Genomic DNA, 21,249 nt, shown 5'->3' on the forward strand with positions numbered 1-21,249 from the left:
AACAGATTAAAGAAGAGCCTTAGAGTTTTTTTTGTTTTCAGTTTATTGAGCTGAATTGTTTTAAAGTGATTTAATGTGTTCGGTATGCATCACAATAATTTACCTGCTGACGGATAAACATCCATTGATTCACACAGGTTAGTAAGGTCTCTGATTTTCAGCAAAACACGCAGACACTCTCTTTTTCTTTCGTTCAATCACTCGTTCTTTTTCTCGCTCGCTCGTATTACATTTCTCCGTGAAACATAAAAGCATACGCTGAAGAATATCAAGATTGGCAGGAAACTGTTGATGTCACAGTGATAGTTTCCCGTGAAGATTTTTGTGCTCTTGTCAGTACAGCAAAATCTGACCACCATAAAAGAACAGTGTCATAAGCACAGCATGACATGGCATTAAAAATCTACAACCCAATACAGAAATACATTCGTAATGCCATATAATCGTGAAAGGTCGATGGGAAAAATACATTCCGATAAATGTTGACAGACCTTCATATCCCTGTTAGGCCAATAATGTGACAGTAGTCTAAACATATTCAACATTCAGTATATTCACTCAAGATTCAATCCTGAAAAAGCAAAGGCAGATTTCCCTTCTACAAAACATTCGATTCCTTCATAGTTTTGTTCCAGCATCCAATCACAGTGTGTGGTTCCAGTGGTTTACAGTAGTCTGACTCTCATCAAACAAACTGTAGTAAAAACATGATCTCCACGGTGTGCAAGAAACACGTTCATTGGTATAATTGTTTTTTGAGACTAGTCATAAATATGTAACATATTCACAATATCTTAAAGACTCTGAGACACCTTTGAAAACGTGTCAGGACTTACAAGTAGGCAACATCAGCGACGTAAAACAGTGTGCTGTTATATTCAGGGAATTATTTCAAAATAACATCCCAAGGAGTGCAACAAAAAAAGTCACTCTGTATATTTTCCAAGTTAAACAAATGATCAAAAATGAATGTTAATTTTTATAAATTATTTCGGTTATAAAAATTTGTGCTCTGGTAAACAAATTCCTATTCTGTACACAAATGTTTTTAGTTCGGATTTCAGTCAGATTTTAGTAGAGCTGTTCAGTCATCATGTCAGTTTGGAAATGAAGTAAATTAAGGGTTGGTGGCTAACGATATTTGAAGAGAACTCCACGCTTTTCAACAAATTACACACCGTCATCTTAAATGTGAATTGTGGATACTGTTAAAAGGTTTGGGGTCAGTAAGATTTTATTTATTTATCTGTTTTAAGAATTTAATACTCTTATTCATTAAGGACATATTAAATTGCTTGAAAGTTACAGTAAAGACATTTTTAATTTTACCAAAAAAAAGACAAATAAATACTGCTCTTTTAAATCATCATGCTCTTTTCATCAAACAATCCTGAAAACTATGATTACAGTACACATTACCAAATATATTCAAAGATTTCCGTATGTATTTTTTTACATTTGTATGTTTGATCAAATGCAGGCTTGGTGAGCAGAAGAGTTTTCTTTCAAAAACATAAAAAATCTTACCAAACCCAAATTTTCAGAAACATCAAGTCACCTCCTTCTGGTAGTCTTACACTTTTCTTTAGTACTAATCAATTTGTTAACATTTAAAAAAACAAAAACAAAACACCATTCACATTTGAGGTACGGCTGTGTATAATTTATGTTGTAGATTAACTTCATATTTGGCTTTACTCGTAAACCAAAACTCTTAAAATGCATAGGAAATGCTAGTTCTCTTCCCAGTAAAAGAACTACAAAAGTATGCTTTATTATTGAATCATTGTGTCGGAGGTCTTTTATTCTGGAATAATTTCCTGAATTTTCTGACGTTTTAATTCTGAAGTTTCCCCTTTTATACCAGTGTAAAAAACCAACATGTACCTGAAATTGTAAGAGATGAAAACAAGTCAAGTTTTGAACCATGTAATAATTTAAATGGATTATCCCCCTCCAGAAGGCTTAGGCTTTTGACTGACGGACATCCTTCCACTCCAGCTTGGTGTTTTGTAAAGCCTGTGTTTTCTTCTCGTCTACCTGCACGTAATCCACCCTGTACTCGTCTGCCAGCAGCGGTTTCTGAAAACATCCAAAACACAATCAAAACACTAATCCGAATGGCAACGATGCATCAATCCACGGCATCTTTAGAGTTGTGGGGTTACAAAGCAACGGTAACTGGGACAGGAAATGCTTAGTCACTGTTATCGCTGCCTGAAGATTCATTGTATGAAGCCACAGGAACGATTACTACAAGAGATAGCAGTACCCACTTAAACCCCACAAACACTAAATGTTTGTCAGATGCACGGAAGATATTTGGTTCTTAAACACCCTACCACTGACCTTCTGAACGGGTGAGGGGGAAGCAGAATTAAAGTCAAGCGACAAGTAATCCAGCTGAGAAGGCCTCATCCAGGGAGCAGAATCACAAGCTGGGAACAAGAGCCGAGAATCCTGAACAAAGGAAAAAACGTACAGAAATGACCATAATACATATGCTGGCACACATTTTATGTTTTATTATGACAATGATATTAGAATTTAGATACATACATTTATACATGAATCAGTTTATTTATACATATATTTGCGTTTAAAGCTGTTTGTGGTCATAATAGCGTCCCTTATGTTCACAAAGGCAACATTTATTAAATAACTATTGCAGCAAAACGGTATCGTGAATATTAAGAAATGCTGCTTTTGTTTAAAAGATTTGATTTCCATTTGAATATATTTAAATATGTTATCATGCTATCATACTTGATTCTTTGATAAATAAAAAGTACAAAAGAATGCCATTTATTTGTATTTTTTTTATAATGTTACAAAAGATTTGTAACAAATCTTTTGTAACATTATAAATGTCTTTTCTTTCGCTTCTGATCAATTTAATGCTTCCTTGCTGAATAAAAGTATTCATTCCTTTAAAAAAGGAAATGCTTTTGAGGCATTTTTCTGACACATTTTCCATTGTAATTAAGAAATGCTCTCTTTGGTTTTTGTCTTGTTTTATCATTCTTTGGTTGTATTTTCTCCATAGGTTGCCCTCTCGCTCTTTTTAAAATTCAAGGAGAAACAGAGCGACATATATTAACGAGAGAAGCCTGGTTAAAGGAAGTCACGTTACCGTTGGGGTGATGCTCCCTTCCTGTTCAGAACCGTTTAAGCCCCATCCTCGCCGCCTGTCCAAAGGAACTGACTGAAGTGATGTGCTAGAGACAAACAGACACAAAACACAGCCACTTTCAATAACAGTTACGAATTTCTTACAGTTAACAGATGACATCAGTGTGGCGTTCATAAACATCACAAAGAAGTAAATATGAAGACTCTCGTGCAGAGGGGGTCGCAAAGGCAGGACACAGAGGCCAGGGACTTGAGAAGGAACAGTGTCAAAACAAACACAAGTGTCTTTGTTGAAAATGTAGGACACAGAAGTGGTTGAGAAGAAGAACAGAGTTGCAGAAGATCAGTCTGGCGTGTAAATATAAGTTTGTCATAATTCTCACCTGGGTTCTGTCATGGTGCGTGTGAGGGGAACGTGGAAAGGACATTCAGAAATTGTGGACAGACCCCGCAGGTCTAAAGGAGGCGGTCGAGCTGTGAAAGCAAACACAATGCAGAACGCTGAAACACTCCTTATCTTTTTCTCTCAAGCCCACAACACACTCAGATAGACACTTTCACTATTAATGAGGCATTTCCTTTGTGTGAAGGTGCATGACCTGTAGGAACCCTGCGCCTCCACTCAAGACAATGCTGTTTTGAGGTTCCTGTTCTGTGTTTCTGACAGTTTCTTCCACTTCCTCTCGTGTGCTTTTGTCTTGGCGAATTCTCAGTTGAAAAAGAACTTAAATTTAATTGCCACAAAGAATCGAAGTAAAAAAGTATGCCCCTGTTCTCAATGAAATGTCTTGGAATGCCTGAGAAGTGACGTACTGTAATCTGGTGACTGCCTTATATTTATATCATATGAGAGTTTCGCAATATATCACATGAGCAAGAGTGCTGTTTTCCCCGAATATCTGGACGACTGCTGAAGTGATTTCATACAGCAGTCTGCCGGTTACATGGTTATTGCCAGTTCGCGACAAATTAATGTTAGGAGCCAGTCACCGAGTCATTCAGACGAATAAGAATCAACTAATTCGTTCAAACACGATGCATTCAGCGACCAATCAATTCGTGGGTTATTTCATTGTTCCCTCAAGAAGATAAAAAGTTCAAAAGCTGTTTATTAATTAATAATCACACTACTGTTTTACTTGACAAGCTCAGCGACTGAAGGTAAGGTTACATACAGGCGCTTTTTTTTTTTTTTTTTTTTTCCCCGAAGGCAAATTACTTATTTCCAAAGGATGGGTATTTTTGCACGAAAGTCTGCATCAATATTAACAAAATATGATTTTTAAATGACCAAATCGTTGTCAAACCATGTTAGAATTCGAAACAATATCCTCTACAATCTTGAGACCGCATAAGTAAAACATTAAAAAAAATAACTACGAAATGCGGTTTCTTCGTGACACAGCTCATAATCATGAGCCCTGCAGCATCTCATCTTCCTCATATTCATTTTCAACGTGCGTCACCCTTCTGTACCTCTCCTCGCATGAGATCATCTTTTTCCATTTCTCTATTTTCATTTTCTGACGTAGCTAACCTCTCCAGTCATGTTCTAACTTACAGTTATTGAAATTGTTTCATGACGGCAGATAAGCTAACACAGCATGCCAATACATTGCGTAGCTCTGCTGCGCAAACACCTTTTAAAAAAAGAATAAAACAAAGAATTATGAAATAGCAAGGCTTCTAAAACTATGGCATCACATCCTGTCTCTGAGCTAGACATCAGTCATTGGCACAATGTGGTTAAATGTGTTTGGAATAGATGAATCGCTAAGAAAAATCGCTAAATTTGTTTTACGCTGTCCAAATGCATTTTATTTCTTATTTAAATATTTATATTTAAAGGAAGTAGGTCGGACTCGATAAGTAAATGCTAATGTTACAGTCACAAAAATCCACAAGTGCCACATGCTTTGATTGTAAATGATACTGGTAAACCTTGTGTTTTAACCTAGAAACATTTACCCCGTCTTCTTGGTTTAAGGTTGCGGTCGACTGGAGGAGGCTCAAGGTCGGGATTCGAAGGCGAAGGCAGCTCTGTTTTGCCATTGGTGAGTAGCGAGACGGGCAGGGTGGAAGGGCTCATGGGTATGTAGCCATCTGAAGTCACATCAGAGCAGCTGATTGGTGGCGAGGCCATGGGTACATATGAATCCTCAGAGTGGTTTTCAGTAACTGTGGTATTCAGAAATATTGGCTGGAAATAGAGATGCAGAGAGAAACACACTGACACATCTGGTTTCTGGCAGTGAATATTCAAATTGATGTGTTTTTTTAGTGTCTGTTTAACTTTCTCTAGGCTCATTTGACTATTTTACATTTGAATATTTCTTTACCAGGTTGAGGCTTAGACGTTTGTTCCAGTTTCTCCCCGCATTTTCAAACTCTACTGAAAACAAAAAAAGTATAAAATTAAAATGTATAACAAATTTTACTGAAATGTTATAATGAGAAGGGTATTCACTGATACCGTCGCATTGCAATATATTTTCTGAAAGATATCCGATGCTGTTTGGTAACACTTTACAATAAAGTGTAATTTGTAACAAACAATGAACTTTTTTTTTAATAGTATTTATTCGTCTTTATTAATGTTAGTTCATAAAAATACAGCCATTTATCGTTAGTTCATGTTAGCTCACAGTGCATTATCTAATGTTAACACAACGTTTGATTTTAATAATGCATTTGTAGATGCTAAAATAAAAATTATCTAAGATTAATAAATGCTGTAGAAGTATTGTTCATTCTTTGTTGGTTAACTAATGCTAAATAATTAACCTTATTGCAAAGTGTTACCCTTGCTTCTTACTTATTTTGGGATGATTCCAAAAATAGTGCCTTTTTGCTCTGAAAATTTCCCCACTCAAAAACCCCCCCCTGAAACCTTTGACATTTGACTGATTTTGTTATTCTGATGCATTTGTGACAACAAAAAAATGATGTGTTGGAATGCTTTTATGGACATTTTCGAAATCAGCATTATCAAATTGAATTGGACCAAACTGGACCAAATTGGTCCTTTCTTGAAAATCAGCTGAATTTTTTTCTTCTCACCTCTCTTAAAGTGGTCTATTCCTGAAAGCGACGTCCTGCGAGGGAGGAGAGCAGGTTGCGTCTGATTACGGCTGGTATCCTCATTACCGTGATGATCGGACAGGTGTGTAGGTTTGGGTGGGAGGGGAGGAGGCGTCTGTGGGTCTGATGTACCGTAAAAGGGCCGGTCGAATCTGAAAATGTCTGGTGGCCGGCGTAGAGAGATAGGAGATGAGAGGCAGGACGAAAGGGAAGAGGAGAGAGAGAGCGGGCCACATGGGGCACTGAATGGGGGCTCAGACACCCCAACCAAAAGGAAAGGGGACGGGGAGGAGTCAATGCGTGGGGTGGGGCTAAACACATCCTCTGTGTACTCAGACGAGCTCTGCTCAAAGGAGCGTTCAGAGTTAGAGATGCTGTCACACCTAGGGAAGGACAAACAAACAGAGATAAGCATATGTGCAAAGCATTTGGAAAATGTGTGGTGTATTATAATGAAAATGCTGAATGATTTAGAAATCACAAATTTGCATAACAAATTTTACATTTGCTTTCATGTGAACCACCCTAGAAAGACAAAGTCTAAATAAGCGTAATGTCACATATTAAGTATGAAAAAAAAGTATTAAAAACAAGTCAACATGAAATAAAATAATACTTATATTCAGCAAAAAGATATTTAAAATGTTACACAATATTTCTATTGCAAATACAAGTTGTTATTTCCATTAAAAGAATAGAAAATATTGAAAAAAGGATTTCTCTAAAATATAACTGTTTCCAGCTATAATAATAAATGAAGTCGAGGAGAAATAACTGCTGAAAACACAAGAATGAATGACATTTGAAAATATACTAAAATAGAACATTAAAAACCCTTTAATAATATTTCACCTATAAATGCACCTTTGGTGAGAATTAGAGCTTCCAAAACACAGAAAAATCACACACTTCCGAACTGTAATATAACTGAATAGTCATTTCATTCATCAGCTATAACCCTTCATAAGGGCACCTCAGTATTCAACAGAAAACTACATTACAAAAATCATTGTGCATTTGTATAAAACCATTAACTCCTTACTTTGCATGCAGGTAGCTGAAGATTTTATTTGAATCTAATCACAGTGTGTTATGCTGCAGTGACCAAGATCAAAAGATTTCACTGAAGCGAAAAGAGTGAGAGATTTTCTATTCTCATTTATTCTCCCAGTCACTTTTATTAAATCAGATTAAAGGAAAAGCCGATAGTCTGGCGCTACATGGAATGAATCTCATTTCCGTATTGAGATTAACATATAATTATTATTTCTGCAACGTGTGGGCCTTGCCTGACGATGCTCTTCGTGCCGGTCTCACACTGAGAGAGAAAGAGGTAGTCAAGTGGAGGGCTGATCTCTGATTCGCTGGGCCTGTCTAGGACATCATGGTTTTCAACGGTAACTGTGTCCTGATTGGCCACGAGAGAAACATGAGGAGAGAGTGCTGGAGAGGGCTGCTGGGAAGAGGGAGTGCGATTAAGACTGTCCATTGATTCTGTCAACAAGAAAATGAGAGAGAGAGAAAAAGAGAGATTTGGTTTATACATTATCAATACGTTTCATCTTACATGTCAATAAAATAGATACAATAATCATACTTCACAAATTCCATTTCTGAAGTACCTTTGCTCTTATTCCAGAAGGTGGCAGACCAAATCACCCCCTTCCAGCCCCCCCTTCGCACCACAAACCACACACACACACACACACACACACACACACTCACTCACTCACTTCTCTTTCTCTTCCTGTTTAGACTCAACAGTGCGTTAGTAGTGGGCAGACATTTCCAAACCACTCAGTCCAGCACAGATAAACACGTGAGGCTCATGCCTGCTACGCTCGCTGGAAGCACATGACACGTTCACAGTTGACTTTTGGGGTGTAATCATTTCTCTTTTTTAAAAGTAAGCTAAAATATTTTTGGAAGGTGGAACTGAGTTAAAATAATGCAGAAAAAGGTCACCGTGGAAAATGTGTTGCCATTTCTGTGGACAAATCTATGTTTGCTTGTGAGAAAAAAATTTGGTTGACACATCTCTCATTTTGGGAGTTATTGTTGAGCAGGTTTATTAAATAGGCCATTTTAAATAATCCAAATAGTTTTAATTGCGCATAAACAGCGGTGTCCAGTGGTGATTCAGCGCTTGGACGTCTGATATCTCACTCAACCTGCTGGTGCTTGAAAGGCATTGTGAGTAATGCTGAGGTAATGTTGTGGGAAAACAGTCGTAGATAACCGGCTTTTGATCACGTTGCAGCTAGCATGCTAATCTGAGGGGGATTGTGTGGGCTCACGTAAACATTGCTTCTTTGGCAGAGCCTACTATTGGATATCCAACACTTGAATAACTGACAATGACTCACAACCTTTCTGGCAGAAGAGAATTTTTGAGAGGCACCAGGCGTGTGGTTGTATGCATTTCTTTGATCCTATATTTACTGTAAACATCTATAGGATTTTACTTAAATGTGTGAGCCTGTAATGATTTTGCACAGTATTTCTATAGTAGGTTTAAGATTTTTTAAAACCATTTCATTTATAAGGCTGCAGTGAATGTCTTTAATTATTATGTAGATCTGTTTTTACACCTGCATTTCAAGGTTGCCATGGTAAAGGGATTCAGAAGAACAGAGAAGTAGTTAGCAGTTGTCATGGTGTCAAAGGGACAGTAGAGATACAATAGAAGTAGTCATGGTGATAGGGGGGTCAAAGAACAGTACAAATAAGTAAATGGTTGTCATGGTGACAGGTCACCGAGAACAGAGATACAGTGAGTGGTTGTCATGGTGATAGGTCAATGACAGTAGGGATACACTGAGTGGTGGTTATGGTGGCGGGTCAGTAAGAGTAGAGTAGTGACCACTTCTCATGGTGACATGTCAGTAAGAGCGGAGATACAGTAAGTGGTTGTTATGGTGATCGGTCAATGAGTGTATGGATACAGTGAGCGGTTGTCATGGTGACAGGTTAGCAACAGCAGAGGTACAGAGAGTGATTGTCATTGACAGGTAGAGTGAGGGACACATTGAGACATTGTCATGGTAAGAGGGAGTACATATAAAGTAAGTGGTAACAGGACAGAGAGACAGAAGAGACACAACAGTGATGTTTATCCTGTGGCCCTGGCAGAAATCGGCATTTAAGTTCACATAAGCCTCTGTGCAGCCGGACCCCACACTGTTTTTATCCAGTGAGTGTTCTGAGCGCCTCGACACATGGCCTGAAGCAGGATCTGAAACTATGGCTCTCCAGGTGTAACTACAATCTCTGATGTGTTGTTCTCTCTCACCCTGCTGTCCGTCTGCCTCACTGCAAAAGAGTCTGTCTGTCAGTAAATAAAGAGCTGAGATCCAGTCCTGCTGGTGTCTGTAATGAGGTTAGCTGCTAAGCAGCGACCGAGACTTTGAGTCTCCAAAGCTACACTCACTATTTCAACATTATGTCTGATAGTCACCTCTGGCCTCCTTCTGAGACTTAATCAACACGAAAAATGGCGAATTAAGCCTTTCGCATCTGTCCAACTGTGTGGGGAAAAGGGCATAGACGTGTCTGTTGTTCTGTATATACTAGCTTTATCTTTCAGAGTCGTTTAGAGGCGTGTGCAACCGTCCAGCGTGTTGTGTATTAAACAGTAACCATGTGCGTGTGTGTCTGAAGCCCTGCCGGCTGCTGTATCACTCATCTTTCTGTTATCTTTCCAAGTAATGTGTAACTTGTGGTTTCTCTCACTCTCTGTGTTTGATATATCACATTAGACACTCTAACTGCAAACGTTTTCCCATGTGTCTTACACTAACTATTGTTCCAGCTTTAACAAAAACACATTTTCTTGCTATGACAGTGCTGCGGACACAGATTGTGACACTGGCTGTTTGCTGTTAGTTAAATATATGGGATGCTACGTACTTGAGAGCGTCTGTTATGACAGACGTGTGTGTGTCTGAACGCCCCTCTGTGACGCAGCTGTTGCTCTGCAGACTATTCGAAAGAGAGGAAGAGAGATGGAGGAATGGAACAGAATATTAAAATAAGACCTCGCCTAGATTACAGCGTCATGGATTCTGTCTGCATCTCTCAGCCTCTGCATCTCTCTCTGGAGAAACGTTTTTTTTTTTTTTTTTTTTTGAGTGTTTTACGTATGAGGGTTTTTCCTGTTTTAGCTCATCTGTCGCACTTTCTTTTCTCATAAACCTACGTGCATATGCGGTTTCTATTTATTAACGACGTTAACTGCAGAGAAAGGTTAAATCATTTTAGTTCTAAAAATTTCATTTTGAGACGCTTTCTTTTTTTTTTGTTCTATCGCCTGCCACTTGCTGTGGTACAAAAATTGTACTTTTACTATGTGCATTAATATGTGCAGTATATGTGCATTATACTAAAATGCACATGTTAAAATGTTTATGATCAGAAATAAAGAAATTAATACTTTTAATCAGGCACACATGCGTTCAATTAAGACATTTAGTATTTTAGTTTTTCGATTCTAGTCTTTTGAACTTTATATACATCAAATGATCCTAAAAAGTGTATCATGGTTTTGACAAAAAATAAGCATGTCAAAATGATTTCCAAAGGACCGTGTGACATTAAAGACTACATTATATACAAAAACAGTTAAACGCTGCCTTAGTTTTAGTTAAATGCCTATCATTTTAATAAGAAAATTTGTACTTTAGTTTTTTTTTTTTTTTTTTTTTTGAATTGACTGCACTCATTTTCACATGTAAAATTGAAATACTTCCAAACCAAGCCCTTGTCCTAATGTTAATGTGTAGTGTTTTGCATTGAAAAGAGGAAACGTTAAGTCAAAGTGTCTGGAGTAAGGTGTGAAGTGAAGAATGAGGTCATGGACTGCTCATTCTTCAGAGAAATTGTAAGGCGGTTTTCGATAGTATGGTGATAATGTAAAGGCAAAGCAAAATGACTGCAACCCAACATTTCTAGCACTTTTAAAACATTATCAGAGGCTACAATTTATCAGCTGCTGAGCACGTCATACTAAGTGGTCCAAGACAAAATAAAACTTCTAGAAACAAACCTCCTCACCTGCATGTCTGTTCAGTCCTCCAAACGTGCAAATCTGTCCAATGCTCTGTACCCAGATGTTCATCTCTTCTGCTGTTTTGGCCAGCAGGTAAAAGATGCGCGTGGCTGTCTTGACCACGAACAGGTGCTGATTCTGATACTGACGTTTAGTGGGCCGTACTTCTGCCTCGATGGTCACCTCGCACTCCTGCAGGTCGATTGTTCTGATTGGTTTTCGGGAACTCTTGCTACGGTAATATTCCAAAACATCAGGATTCCCGCTCATCCGACCCCTCCGCAAAACAAACCATCGCTTTCGCCATGACTGAGAGAGAAAGGGACAGAGAGCGAGAGACATAGAGAGGAACAGAATTAGATTAATGTTGTTCTGATTGATGGAATCGCACAGGTTAGCAACACTCCTTTTAGCTTTAGATCTTTAGGTATTGTTTTCAGACTGCTGTCATTCACTCTTCACATGAAACATCTGCTCCCAATTAGATCTTGACACATTTTGGTCTTGATAGGTATATATTTGAACAATTCAGCTGCACACATTGTTCCAGATTAAATAAATATTTTTCTGTATAAACTTGAATATTTCAAAGTCAGCTTTGTTAACTGAAACTTTGAACTTTTTAGATAAAGCACAAAAGTCACTAAATATTAAACTGAAATGAAGATAAATTAAAGCTTAAAATATTGTAAAAGTTAAAAAGAAATCTGAAAATACAAAATAAAAGATAATTCAACATTTCAATAAATACTGTATAAATAATACTAAAATAACGCTTATCAAAATATACGGACTTCCTGTGAAACAAGTGTACTTTTTCACTGATTAAGGCTGGCTATTGGATAATTTTAATAAATATTTAAACGGGTAATTATTACAGAAGAATATATAATTATAAATCAGTCTCGCCCAAATGTTGTGTTTTTCACAACTTGCTGTGTCTGTTTTCAAACCAGCTGAGGAGCCAATTTCATTGCGCAATAATGAAAAATTTTATTTATTTTCATTAAAAGTGAAAATGAAACTCAAAGAGCATTACATGAAATTGGAATAAAAGCAAACGGTGGTCATTATAAGAGTTCAATCATTGCAGAAACGGTCTTAGAACGGGTCTAGATGGATACATTTCTTATGTTTGTATAAGAAAATTTTGTTTGTATAATTTCCCTTATTTACCCAAGATAGAATTTCACAGCAGTGTCCTCCCGTACCGAGTGTGACCGTGGCAAGGCCGGTGTAAATGCGAAAATGAACTTACAGATAAACTTCTGTCTAAACTGGGCAGGGTGTGGTCTGCAGTCAGAGATGACTTACAAACTTACTTCCCAGGAACACAGATTAATCTCTCACAGCAGAAACTGGGCACTCATTTGGTTACAAGAAGTAAATAATCAACACTTAAACACCAAGTCAATCAGTATAAATCTCCTGGCTTTAGCAGAAACTAGAAATCCAGTTTCTGCGCTGTAATCAGTTCCAAAAACATGGCTATTAGATGGATTGTAGAAGTTGTTATTCCATTAAAAAGATATTAGGTAATTATGACATCATGAGGTAATTAGGTTAATATTACCTTATGAGGTAAATGCATATACTTAGATTATTAGGTCATTATGTCTGATTATTATACAGTTTATAAGTGTGGTTTTTTGTTCTAAGTTCAAGCAGTACCTGCCTCAGGTGTAATCTGGAAGTCTATCTTTCAGAGAATAATCCTGTGCATGTGACTTTCCATTTTCAATGATGCAACAGAAACTACTGCAGAAATATTTTTCTCAGGAAGGAGAGTTACAGGGAATAAAGAGAAAGTGGCAGCGCTGCAGTTTACTCACAGTTTCTCTCTCCTTTTTGCTCTTGTTCTTATGTTCTTAAGATAATACAATAACACAAGCACGGGCGCCATACGGTTTTTTGAGGGGCCTCCAGTCATTCACTTCACTGTATGTCCTAGCCAAGATAAGACTTCTTTTTAACTTTTTAACAACTAAATAAAAAATATTGTTTTAAATTCAGCGTAAAGACAGGTCATGTACAGCATATATGTATATGTTATCTTTCTGTGATAAATTGATATCACAGATATCACCTTTTTGAATAAGTTTAGTTTTTTTTCCATACAAAAAGTATTTACACTAACCACTAATGGCAGATGGTTTAATGATAATGAACGTGAGGTTTTATTGTCGAAAGTGGAAGCCAGAAAAGATTTGCCATTTAAAAGTGTATTCACTGTCATGAACTGAACAGCCATTCATCACTCATGAAACATATTTTTGCTCTCTATAAACAGGCGCTTTCTCCTTAGTGCCTCAGTGTCTTCAAGCAGTACCAAGTATGCCATGCCTCCAAACACTGGGTGAGACACAATAATCACCACTTATATAAGGATAGATCAGGTGATTGGTGTTTGGACTTCTAATTATATTAATATATATATATATATATATATATATATATATATATATATATATATATATATATATATATATATATATATATATATATATATATATATATATATATATATATATATATATATATATATATATATATGTGTGTGTATATATACACAACACAATTTAGGAATTGATTTATGTCACTAAGGTGACCAAGGCCAAACTGACCATCAGATGTAAAAGGCCAAACCAAACAAACACCATATGTCATTGCCTCTAGCTTACTGTCCAATTGGACTGGATCTTTATTCCCATTCCTAAAAATTGAGTTTCTGTTGAAGAAGAGAAAGTTCAACAGTTTAGTGTGGCCTTTCAGCTCCACAACAGCTCTGATCCTGTATTTTCTGGAGCTATCAGCAACTTGTGCATTCTGTTTTGTTTCTGTCTGCCATCATTCACTTCTGTTGTTTCAAGTTAAAGGGTCTTTGTTCACTTTTGTTGCTGTTTTTTCTGTAACCAAGATTTCACCACAGCAGTCAGCTGTTACACAACACCTGACGGTAAAGACGTCTCACACAGGCATCTAAGAATCTAATCTAATTAACACAGCAGAGGGGAGTGTCTTTAAGATCTCTTGAGAAACAAGACTAGTTTTCTGAGTGTTTCTCTGTGTTCAGTTCATTCTAAAAAATATGTTGCTTTTTTGCACTTATATCATCAGGAAAACCCTGAATTCTTCCGTTGAGTTTTCAGATTTCTAATGTGATTTAAACAAATGCACGATAGGTAAGAAAGTTGCAGAACGGCAGGATTTCTATCCCTCCAGCGTCGTAAGACAAACTCTCTTCCTCTTCTCTGAGATCCAGACTAAGTGCTCACATTAGAGAGCCAGATTAAGCAAGAATAGTCCAGAAAAGACTTCTCCATTTACTTTGGTTTTACATCCTACAAATTTAATCCAAAGTGATTTATAGTACACTTGCAGTACTTCCTGGAGTGCCATGCCTATTAAAATACAGGTGCCATGTGCCAATATAGATTTTTAAGATCATTACTTTGAATGCAGCATCCAAAAAAAGAGGTTAATTGTAAGATAATTCATTTGTAAATTCTTTAGTTGGTTTGATGGAAATGATCACTGGGTGAAAAAGGATACAAAGAATAATACAAATAACAATAATAATAATAAGATGAAGATATTTTGGATATTACGCTCATGCTTTCAACTTAGTAAGTCGATTTGATCAGATTTCAATCAATTTTGAACCTTTTCATATATACTGTAAGTGTTCTCACACTGCAAAAAAAAACTACATTACAGATCACTTACAGTAAACAAAAAAGACTTTACAGTAAAGGGGAAGAAATGACCACAAATACTTCATTAGAATAATCACACATCATTAACACATGCACAGAATAAATAAAGGAAATGTGTTTTTGCTTAAATGCTGCTTTCAAGACGAAAGCCATGCAATAAGACATGCAAGAAAGGCTAAAGAGGGTATATTTTACCCTGAAACTTAAGCAATTTCTCAATTTTTTTTTTTTTTTTAAGTTGAATTACATGCACTGTTGTACTGTCAAAAACCGAATTTGTAAAGGTTTGAATGTGTGTGGAATGTTTCAAAGCACAAAACATCAGGTGCTAATTAAAACAGTTTAAAACATCTTTAACAATTCTTCCACTAATGTGACTGTATGCGTGTGTGTGTGTGTCTGTGGATTTCACTGAAACACATACGTTGCTCTTCCCGTGTCTGAACTGTTTTTCTACAGAATTCGTCAGAGACCACATGTTGTTCTGGGCATGCTCAGAACAGCAGGGTCAGACCATGGCCTTGATTTACCTCTGTCGCAAACAAAGACCTTCTCTCTATTCTTTCTTTTGGAATGGTTATATTTTCTTCCCCTTATGCATGCATGTTTTAGTCAAAGAGAGGAACTAGAGCTACGTTTTCCCAGAACCCCTCACAGAAGGGAAGTCTGAAACTGGCCTAAATGTTCGTCTGCGACAAACAAACACCGGCACATTCATATTTAAATGTGTTTTTATGAGTTTGTTTACATGTGCTTGCACCATATATCTATGGTTTGCTCTGCGTAGTTTGTTATAGATTAGGTTAAAGTAGATGTGAATCTAAACTAACATTTAACAATGGGTTTTGTTTTTTCTTCCCTAATGTAAACAACAAAGAGTAAAGAGTTAATGTTTTCCTGCAAACAAGTAATGATAATCTTGATTAGTGCTGTCAAACGATTAATCGCAACCAGAATAAAAGTTTTTGTTTGCATATGTGTGTGTACTGTGTAAATTTATTATGTATATAAATACACACACATGCATGTACATATTTCAGAAAAATTGGTTATGTTTATATATGAAATGTATTTATTTATAATATACGTTATAAAAATATAGAATATAAATATAAATATAGACATGTAGATATGATCAAACTATATCCTGTATGTGTGTGTAATTATATTTACATAATAAATATACACAGAACACATATATTGTGCAAACAAAATATTAATTTTGGGTGTGAATAATTGTGATTAATTCTTGACAACATGATGTTTTTATACTTATGAGCCATCTATCTTATTTAAGCTATTTTATTTGAATGTTTGAGCCTTTGAGTAAATAACTATAAGAATAACATTGCAGTGGACTGTTAAAAATGGGTTCCAAACCAGTGTGTTTATGATTATAATATTTTCAAATATTATGATAGCAAGAACTAGTATGTTGTATAACAGACCTTTTTCTACAGCCTCCCACATTCAAGTTACAAATGGCCACACCTGCACTTACGTTAAGTAAGGTGAAAACAAAAGTAAATTCATCAGTAACACTTTCTGCATATTAAATCATTCCACAGTAGGTGTAGACAAATGATTGTTTTAGTGAATCATTGTATCATTCATTTAACCAATTTGTTCAAAAGCGCAAAATAATTTGGGAACGAACAAGTGACTGCCTTTGTGAGAAAGTCACTGAATCATTTACTCAAATGATTCGTTTAAAATGTTGATTCATTCTGGTAGGAAACATCACCTCAGAGCTGGCTCTGCTGTGTTGCTATGAAACTCAAAACAGCTCTGTTGCTCGGATTGGAGCTATTTATGTTGATGGAGCAAAAACAACTGGGAAAGTTTATGTGCGTTGGCATTAGCTACTCAGTATTAACTTCTTTTTTTATTGCAGTGTGGTAAGCAATATCACACTTGCATTCATGCTGCATATTTTTACTGGGTCCCACTTTATATCGTGTCCCTAATACCTTTGTACCATAGTAACTAGATACGTAGTATGTAACCACAGTGTAACTATTTGTTTCTGTAGCTTTAATGCTTGTGTAACTACACATATGTAACAACCCACTGAATGGTATGTGTAAGTACAAATGTGTAACATGACATTAGTGACAACACTTTTTAGTAATAAAAGTACAAATGTGTAACAGGACTATCAGCACCTTTTGGTTAAGAAACTTCGACACTTTATAATAAGTAAACAATTCTTACGGATTTACCTTGTAATTACTCTGATGTTACACAGCAGCGGTGAGTTAGGATTTACTTAACTTATATATGATATCCTGAATGTTACAATTTATATTAAGTGGAGAGTTCCTGAGGAGTCACTATGTAAGTACACTGGTATTACATTAGTGCACCAACTCCTCCCACTTTACATATCCCTAAACCTACACATCTCCACCCCCTGGATCACTCCTGTTCCAGTGAATAGTGTTACAAAATACAGTTTTATAATTCCTGTTACACAAGTACTTAGTTAAGTAAAAATAGTGTAGTTACCAATGTCCTGTTGTACTTACACATAGATTTCTGAGGGTTATTACATTTGTGTAGTTACAGAATTATTACAGCTGTATGTACTATGGACCAGTGTGTACTTACACTGTGATTACATACTACATATACATGTAGTTACTATGCAAGTACACAGGTAGTAGGGCCACTTAATATAAAGTAGGACTTTGTTATTCAGTTAATAATTACAATGCTTTAAAACAGTTATACGATTATGCAATTCTTAGTTTTTAATAGTTACTGAAAGACTACATGGAATATTTTTAAAAGAAAAAGAAAAATGTTAGATTTAAGCTCAAGGATCACTAAAAAAGAAAAACATTTGAAAGAAATAGTTACCTAAATAATATCTTAAATGATATTTTTCACCTACAATGTTGAAACATGTTCAGTAAAAGAAGGAAAGTAAGATCCCCCTGGTAGCACACAACACAAACTAGACTCCTTCCCATTTTACTATTAGATGAAGCCGCAAAACCAGAGAAAGAGAGAGTTAGAGAGAAACAGTGAGGGAGCGAGAGTAAGCATTTGCTTGCTCTCCGTGCAGTGCCTTAAACTATTTACTATGACACGCACACGAGCACAAACACAGACTACAGGCACACTTGTTTACACTCACTGTTTGTCTGTCACCGGATCATATCTCCTAACTAATAGCAGTCAAGCCACTTTTGGCTGTGAGGTCTCTGATAGCACAGCTCATTTCTGAATGCCGGGTCACTCTCAACCGCCTGGCACCCTACACTTCCCATGTTTTGCAACACACCCAAATTTCACAGAAGCAAAGCGAAAGAGAGAGAAGGGTGGGTGAGAGAGAGAGAGCGTGTTTGTGGTATCAGACTGACACTCTTCTGACTGGTGGTCCTCCCTTCCTCTTCTCTACCAAACAACTAAGACCTCCACTTCCATGCAGAGGATTAAACCGACAGTTTCTCTGAATGTCTAATCAGGTTTTAATTCGAGCAACACAGTATTTCTTTGTATATAGTTTTTTTGAATAATATCGCACACCTGCTTTTGGGAAGGCTGCGAATGATTGTGAATTGCATGTATTTCATGTATAAACAAGCGAAATATGAACTCAGTAATGCATTTGCCAACAAAGGAAGCTTAAAAGATTAGTAAATCGGTAACTGACAGCAGTGCACTTAAGTTTGACATGCTATATTTCATCTAAAACTTTTTTTTTTCCCCAGACATTCTTGTACATGCAGTTCTTATGTCCTCCAATTATTCAAGAGACGTATTTCAATTAATTAACATATCCGTGCTGTTAAAATTTCATGTCATACCAAAGGACTGTTCAAGTAAAAAAAAAAAGAAAGAAAAGAAATTAAAAAAGCAAAAAGGTGATTAAAAATGCTAAACAACTTGAAGAAATGGTGAGCAAACCCAGCAACTAAAATAAGTCCCCCTTATCCTTTTACATATGTGACCCTAAACCGTAAAACCAGTAATAAGTTAGGCATATTTGTTGCTATAGCCAACTTTTATGCCAGAAATCATTAGGATATTATTTAAAGGTTGTGTTCCATGAAGAATTTACCTACTGTAAATATATAAAAACTTATATTTGGATTAGTGATACGAATGGCTTAATCTTTGTATCCTCAGAGTCCTATTGCCCTATCCTAACAAACAAAATAAATCCAGCAGATGATGTTGAAAATCTCAATTTCGAAACAATTGACCCATGTGAATGCTTTTGTGGTCAAGGGTCACATACTTAAAAAAAGTTGTTAGGATTATTATAGTTAACTACAACTAAAACCATAAAAAAGCAGTAAAAGGTAGCGCTATCAATATTAGCTTGTATGTTCATTTGTGTGCAGAGAGAGAGCGGGAGAGATGGAGATGCGCTTGCTGTACATAATAAAACCTAATTTTGTAGCAAAACATGGAAATCCGCTGTTTTTATCATATTGGTTATTATATTTATTTGTCTGTCCAGTGTTGTTGTGGCAAAGTGATATGGAACTGTAATCCGGTCAAAGAGCTTCCTGGAGCTATGTTCTCTGTGTGGTTCCCTGAAAATAATTACACATCTTAGCCAATCAGATTCAAGCACTCAATGGCCCAGTGGTATAATTAATTTTAACCATAACCATAAAAGTTACAATTCTCATTCTATGAGAACAGGGATGTCTATGTGACAACAAGAACAGTAACTATAACGGTAACTACATTAATGTCCACTCCGTCAAACAATAAAGCAGGGTTTGAGTGCATTCTGCAGTTACCGTATATCATCAGCTTTAAGTGCTCAAGCTGTTTAAAGGTGGGGATGCGAAAGTGTTTATCAATCAAAAAGTAAAAAAAAAAAGTATTCATACAGTTATAGCCAAGTTATAGTTATTATCCTTAGCATGACGATGACTTCATAATGACACAGAGGAGCAATATCACTATCATGAATTAAGTCAGGCTGAATGATTTAAAAAAATCTAAATATGCCCAACCTGAAAGAGTTAAGGGATAAACAGAATCTGGACTGTTATCATACATATAGTCACAGTTAACTTGGTGTTAACAGGTCTGTGTACCGTTATGAGGGATAACCATGACACACCACTCATCCCTGTTTACAACAAAACCCAGGTCAACAGATTATACAACACTATTTAACAGTAAAAGGAGAACACAGTTAGGCTGTTTCGGTTTTAAACTCTTCTAGTTTTACTTTAATAGTTCCTGTTTTAAACTGTTTCCTGTTTACATGTACAGCAAACATCACCGCAATACAAATAGCTCGGACAAAGGTAAAATGTGCACTGTAGCGTCTGGTCCGACGGATGAAAGCTGAGCAGAGTGAAACACTTGCACAATTAAGCATGAACAGATCGCATGAAACGGGGAAGAAACATCAAACACGGGAGCGGCAAAGGACAACGAAATATGCACTCTGCATTTCTGCAACAGACAAATAACAAACAGACTGCAGTTACACGACAGAGCACAACGCTCTGTCACTTACATAATAAAATAAAACTGCGATATTCAGTTTTGCACAAGACATCTAGAATTTGAGATGCATTCCGTGACAGAGCCGCACAGCACAGGTAAACTGCTTTGTCACAGAGCACAGCACTGAATTTGACACAGGCTGGAGGCAATGCAAAGCAGCACAGCCACGTGCGAGAAGACACACAAATGCTGCACAAACACAGCTGACAATTATGCATCGCGTAACAACGATCTAAAGTCCACAGGCAACAGAAATTAAAACGCAGCCAAGCGGAGCCTTCGGCATGGCTCTGTTGAATAGTGCAGAACGCCGACAGTGATGGAAAGCAGCTGAGAAAGCGCAAGTGTAAGCCATAGTTACAAAGCATAGGTCAGCACTTAGTATGTATTAAAATGCAACCGTGCAGCACAGAGAAACACAGAGAACAAGAACTGACAGTTGATCATTATACTGCAGTACCCGCTTCTAATGCCGAACACATCACACACACACACACACACACAGACACACAGGACTTTTACTCACAAATCTCTTTAGCTTCTTCTCCGGAGGGGATTTTATGAGCCATCCTGTGCACACCACATCGCCTGCGCTCATAGCTGCTGCGTCTGACTGTGCGTGTGCGTGTGCGTGTGTGTGTGTGTGCGCGCACGCGTTGCTGATTGCAGACTGAGAGGAAGGCAGAGAGAATCCTGTGTTCAACCCCCCAAACACGGAGAGGAGGAACTCACAGCATCGACCAGGGACGGAGTGAGAGAGAAAGAGAGAGAGAGAGGAGGAACAAA

The 21,249-nt window shown here is 36.9% G+C and overlaps 1 protein-coding gene across 4 annotated transcripts; it reads right to left on the reverse strand.

Annotated features, from left to right (window-relative positions):
• Window positions 1-535: 535 nt before the first annotated feature.
• On the reverse strand, window positions 536-21,223 carry gab3 (GRB2 associated binding protein 3). 4 transcript variants are annotated; one of them, XM_043238751.1, is made up of 10 exons: window positions 20,990-21,223; window positions 11,266-11,569; window positions 7,503-7,707; window positions 6,193-6,596; window positions 5,472-5,521; window positions 5,101-5,332; window positions 3,516-3,606; window positions 3,134-3,218; window positions 2,350-2,460; window positions 536-2,082 (listed from the first exon to the last, which is right to left on the reverse strand). In XM_043238751.1, exons 1-10 carry the CDS (start codon window positions 21,059-21,061, stop codon window positions 1,966-1,968), a joined length of 1,671 nt encoding a protein of 556 aa, XP_043094686.1. In that variant the 5' UTR covers window positions 21,062-21,223; the 3' UTR covers window positions 536-1,965. The 4 variants fall into 4 exon arrangements, with proteins under 4 accessions (XP_043094686.1, XP_043094685.1, XP_043094688.1 ...); XM_043238750.1 differs by having other exon boundaries at window positions 5,472-5,524; window positions 20,990-21,222; XM_043238753.1 differs by having other exon boundaries at window positions 5,472-5,524; window positions 11,266-11,492; window positions 20,990-21,221.
• Window positions 21,224-21,249: the final 26 nt, after the last annotated feature.

Source organism: Puntigrus tetrazona, chromosome 5 (genome assembly GCF_018831695.1).
Source record: "Puntigrus tetrazona isolate hp1 chromosome 5, ASM1883169v1, whole genome shotgun sequence".
NCBI lineage: Eukaryota > Metazoa > Chordata > Actinopteri > Cypriniformes > Cyprinidae > Puntigrus > Puntigrus tetrazona.